Below are 5,322 nucleotides of genomic sequence, written 5' to 3'. Positions count from 1 at the left end.
GTCCCTTCCACTTCATCTTTATTTCAAGTCAGAGCACGTCGGCTCTGCCTTCACCAGTGCTGAGAGGGGAGGAAGGAGGTGCAGGGGAGCACGGGGAGAGGCAATAGGAGTAGCAAGAGCCCGAGCGCTGCTGGACGCTGACCCTGAGGCAGTTTGCATGCTCCTGCTTTCCCAGCTAACTGGATCCTGGCTGGGAGGATGCCCCATGCCATCAGTGTGCAAGGAAGGAGTCTATGGAAGGGGCATCCCCTCAGAAGAGCAGGAGAGAAAAACCTCATTCGCTTGCCCCATGCTCATCTCTGCTCATCCCAGTGCAGGCAACCTGCAGAGTGAGCTGTGCCAGGAGGACACAGACACGGATACGGGATCTGCATCCCACGTGCGGGCACCAGCCCCAGGCGCTGCACAGCGCGGCTGTCGCCGGGGACATGCAGCTTCCCCTGCCTGCAGTATGAGGGGAACACAAGGGACTAAACTGCAGCGCCCTCCCCTGTTCCACAAGGAAAATCCTTCCTCCATCATGCTGGATGTGAGCCAGAGCATCCCCCCAACACCCCAGGCCAGGGACACCCCAAGAACACAGAGCCCCTGAGCCCTGCTGCTGCTCCAGACCGAGAGCAAAGGCCATGGGAAGAACAAACACGGGTTGCACTAACCACTACATCTCCTCTCCAAAGAGGAGAGCGACAGGAACGCACTGCCTGGGGACATCAAGGACAGGCGAGAGCCAGCAGGGAGAGAGCATGGGAGCCCCTGCCCCTGCAGAGCCCCAGTGCCTCCATCCTGCCCAGCCCTGGCTCGGCCGCAGTCCCTCTTCCAGCGAGGGCTGCAGGGCAGGGGGAGGTCTCCAGCGCCGGTTACTGCTCCTCATGCCCTGCTCCCAGCGGCTCCTCCGGGCTGTCCGAGTGCGGCTCGTCCATGCCGAAGTCGCTCCAGTACGGGAAGCTCTCCAGGCAGCTCGGCCCTTGAGGGCTTCCCAGGCCGGCACAGCTGGGAAGAGAGGAAGGGATGTGGGAATGACGCAGGGCTGAGGTGCCCGCCTGTCTCCAAGACAACGGCTGCCTCCCCGCCACAACCTCAGCTCCCAGCCGCTCGCCCTCGCACGCAAACCCCGAGCAGCAGAGGGGGAAGGTGCCAGCAGGCAGAGGCAGCCGGGGCTGCAGCCCCGAGGGATGGACAGAGCCACCCTGCCTGGGTACCCGTGCCTGGCCCTGCGCTGCTGCTCACCCCCAAAGCCCTTCCTGAAGCCAGAAGGGCTCTGGTTCAAGCAGGTCTCTCCCTGGAGTCCAGACAAACCCCCCAGGGAGATGCCTGATAAATGCCCCAGCAGGCAGCAAGCTCTGTGAAGCTCTGATGGGCACAAGGAACTGCAGAGCCCGCTCATGCTGGGAGGACGAAGGCAAGATGCGCAGAAAGCTCTGGAAGCCTCCAAAGGCTCCTCACTCTCCAGAGATTAAGGGAGGAGAGAAGCTGAAGACCTTTGTAAATCTCAGCTTAAGGTCTGAGAGACCCAAGCTCTTTCCTTGCCCACGGCCAGGGCAGGTCACCCTCCTGGTGTGCAGCACAGGAGGCTGCTGGTGACAGCCCAGGATGCCCAGCTCCGATGGCCTAACCCCCAGGGACGCAGGGCACGTGCTCAATGCATTCCCTTAAGTGCCTGGGACAGGGAAACTCCAAACCATGCAGGGGGCTCCAGGCAGCTCCTTGGCTCGCTCCTGCCTTACCTGCCCTGCAGGTCCCCCCCCGGCAGCAGCGCGGGGCGGCTCTCCTCCTCCTGCACCCAGCCACAGTTGGACATGGCATAGTGCAGGATGGCTTCCGTCACCGTCTGCGGGCCCTGGCCTTGCACACACGCCTCTATCTCGGGCACCGAGAGCTGGCTCTGCAGGAAGAGGTGCAGGCGGCTGTCGGAGAGGAGCACCACGTTCTGCACCACCCTGCGCACACAGAGAGGAGGGCGGCTGAGGTGGGAGCACCACGGGGTGCCCACCCCGCCAAGGGGACCCAGCTCCACTGTCACCTCCCCAGGCAGCAGCCCCGAAGCCCGGCTGGAGCAGCGGGTCCTGTGCCCTCCCCTCCAGCCCTCAGCAATGCTCCACTCACTTCTCCAGGAACTGCTGCAGGCCCTGTCTCCGCTTCTCGATGAACTCATCCGTGCTGCCCACAAAGAAGGTGGATTTCCCGGGCAGCTCTGGGACAGGCCTGCAGGGACAGAGCAGAACCACATCACCCCGGAGCAAGGAGACACAGGGGGCCCCCAGGAGCTCAGCTATCCCATGTTAGTGCCTGGAGTTTCTATCCACACCTGTCCCGAGTTCACGGGGGTCAATGGGAAACGGTGTCTGGCTGCAGGAAGGGGAAAGGAGGGAGAACAAGGCACGGGCATGCTTACACCAGGCCAGCATTCTTCTGGAGCTGCCTCCTCAGCCACACGAATTCACGGTACCGGCGCCGCACACACGAGGTCTTGGCAGTGAAGGCCTTGCTGTTGGTCTGCAGAACAACCCCAAAACATGGGAATAACCCACATGACATGGGAATAATCCACGTGCTCGAGGCGCAGCAAAGCAGAGGAAGGCAGGAGCTTGCAAGCACAGAGCACAGGGACTAAGGGATCCCCTCGAAGCAATGAGGTTTGGAAGAGCTCAAAGTGCCTTGAAAAGCTGAGCAGGCTCCAGGGGAGAAGCTGAGTCTCAGACCTGCACAGGAGGAGGGTGCTGAGGGCTCCCCCTTCAGAGCCCCTTCCGTCCTTGCTCAGCACAGCCACCCATGGCCACACAAACGCACTCAGGAGCCTCACGACCCAGCTCTGGAGCTCACCCCTGTCCCACAGCCACAACTCACGTGGAGGAAGATCTTGTAATCCACATAGGAATTCCAGGAGCCTTCATTCTGCACCCGAGGGTCCTGGACACGCACCGTGGTCAGCTCCTAAGGCACAAGCACTGCCTGAGGGGGGCCACTGTCACCAGCTGCCCCCCATACCCTGCCCAGCACCCAGCAGCCCTCGCCCCAGCGAGGAGCACAGAGAGCCCAGGTCGGAAAGGTTCTTACTTCCTCTCGGTTCTCCAACATCCTAAAGCCAGAGCCCAGCGGGAAACATCTGGAGGGAGAAAACAGAAGGATTTAGGAAGCCAGGTTCAACACATGGGGGTCTCACAGGGACTCTGCCTCTCTCAGCATTGTCCTATCCCGTAGGCAGCTCTCCAGCCCCCATGGCCACGCTCTCTGCCTGCTCCTCTCCTTTCAGTCACCACATCAAGAGGATGCATTCAAGCCCACAGTGAAGAGAGCATCCAGTTCCACCACTGTGTGCTCCTGCAGGACTTCCTGTTCTGCACCATCATCACAGCGGCAAGGCTTGGAGAAAGGGGGGGAACAGCAAGATAACCCCCACAGCCCCAAGAAAAGCACAATCCAGCCAGTGGAAGCCTTTCAGAGAGGGTCCCTCCCACCCCACAGACACCTTGTGTGCACACAGAGCAGGAAGACTCATCAGGGGGAGCTGGAAGACCAAACATATCCCATGGCCTGGCTTCACCTCGGCTGTGGGATGGGTTGGAGGTGGTTTTGGAGCTCCTGGGCTGAGGCAGCAGCACTCTGTGCTCATGGAGCAACCCTTCACCTGTTCCCCATTCCTGGAGCCGTGCCTTTTGGGCCATGGGAGCTGCCAAGTGCCAGGCAGCACTGGAGAGCCAGCCTTTATTTATACGCTCAGATGCGAAGCGAAGCTCTTGTGAAGACAGAGCTAATTTTAGCTGGGACACGGGGAGGGGCTGAGCCACAAACCACGCTGGAAAAATCCCGCTCCACCGGTTTGCAGGTGCTCTCCATAGGCCTGGAGCCACCCCATCCCATAGCACACAACGCCTTAATGGCAGCAGAGGGGAGCTCGGGGCTAAGAGAGCTAAGAGAGCAAAGAGAGCCCCGCTCCGAGCTGCCTCCCAGGAGCTCAATTCTGTTGGAGCTGGGTCAGGCCGCTGCTGTTCCCAATTGGAGCTGCAAAGGGGGAGGGCGAGGGGAACCTCCCAAAATAACCCCCAGCCCACGCCGCAGCACACGTGATGCTTCCCCTGGGGAAGGAGGGGAGCGCAGGAGCCAAATGTGACACCAGTGAGTCACTGCTCAGCACGGGAAGAGGGGGAGCTCCGGCCTCCCCCGTGCTAGGGGCTCCCAGCCAGACCCAGTCCAGCAGCAGGGCTCCACCATCCTCTTCCCTGGGGATGCTGCCGCCCATCCCGTTGCTTTTAGAGCTCCTTGTTTTGCGTAACAGCCCTGGTGAGATTAAAAATGCAGGAGGGAGAAGAAGGAGCCACAGAAGTTGCCTAATGGCACAGCAGAGGGTTGCCAGGAGGAGGAATTCGCTCTCCCAGCTATGGAAAGGGTGCTCTTAAGAACAGAGGGACCCACAGGGAGGAGGTGGCTCCCTGCAGGCAGCGAGGAGCCAGACAGGCTGCAGGAAAGCAGGGCTCAGGGAGTCCGAAGGCTCCCATCTGCTTCCATGCAGAGTTGCACCAAGAAACGTGTGATCTTATTTATGCCTTATTGGGAGTTAATTGATCTTAACTTCATAAATCAACTTACACCCAGCGCAGGAGGCAGCTCCCAGGCAGCTTTAAGCAGTTGCACCAAATCCTCTTCCAAGGATTCTTTCGAGCCTCGGCCTAAGGGACCCTGAGATACGTGGCTGGGTTCGGTTTTATCTTCCTCCCATTTGCGTTTCAGTGCTCCCAGGTTGAGGCTTTCAGGGTCTCACAGGGAGAAGAGCCGGAGGGCGGAGAGGCACATCCCATGGCCCTGCCCAGCACGGCTCCGGATGCAGTCCCCCGCGCTCGCACTGCGGACAGAGAAAGTGACAGCTTTTATCTCTGCCCTGCTATCTGCTATCTTCCTGCTGACTCAGACACGGCCTTAACAGCAGCCTCCATCCCTCTGGAACAGCGGGACCTGCCTGGAACGCTCTCTCCTAAGCAGCACACACCAGTGGCAGCCCAGAGGCCCCACTCCAGCCCCATGTCACGTCCGTCTGTGCCCGCACATCTCTGCTCCAGGCGCCTTCCAGCCCCACGGCAGCCTCTGCATTTAGAGGAACGCCTCGCAGAGCTCCACGGCACAGAACCGGGAACGAGCCCCGTCTGTTGCTGCTTTTGCTCGTCACGCTCGGACAGAGCTGCCCACAGCCGGCACCGGAGCGGCTCTCCTGACGTCGTTCCCCCATTTAGGAAGGAAGAGGCTCCCCGTTAAGATGGGTGCCCCAAACCCAGGCCCCGCTGCCCACCGGGGGGTGGCCCCAGCCAGCCCAGCGCCCCGACACCCGGCCCC

At 61.0% G+C, this 5,322-nt stretch overlaps 1 protein-coding gene across 2 annotated transcripts; it reads right to left on the bottom strand.

The window, feature by feature from the left end:
* SNX11 (sorting nexin 11) lies at positions 1–4,857 on the bottom strand. Of its 2 annotated transcripts, none has more exons than XM_062626501.1 (7): positions 4,585–4,857; positions 3,055–3,103; positions 2,845–2,931; positions 2,393–2,493; positions 2,104–2,202; positions 1,725–1,937; positions 1–990 (listed from the first exon to the last, which is right to left on the bottom strand). In XM_062626501.1, exons 2-7 carry the CDS (start codon positions 3,073–3,075, stop codon positions 858–860), a joined length of 654 nt encoding a protein of 217 aa, XP_062482485.1. In that variant the 5' UTR covers positions 3,076–3,103; positions 4,585–4,857; the 3' UTR covers positions 1–857. The 2 variants fall into 2 exon arrangements, with proteins under 2 accessions (XP_062482485.1, XP_062482484.1); XM_062626500.1 differs by lacking the exon at positions 4,585–4,857 and adding an exon at positions 3,493–3,876.
* Between the last annotated feature and the right edge of the window lie 465 nt (positions 4,858–5,322).

Source organism: Pezoporus occidentalis, unplaced genomic scaffold (assembly GCF_034315485.1).
Source record: "Pezoporus occidentalis ecotype Australia unplaced genomic scaffold, CSIRO_AGI_Poc_V1 ctg293, whole genome shotgun sequence".
NCBI classification, from domain to species: domain Eukaryota; kingdom Metazoa; phylum Chordata; class Aves; order Psittaciformes; family Psittacidae; genus Pezoporus; species Pezoporus occidentalis.
This window is presented reverse-complemented; position numbering and strand designations above follow the sequence as displayed.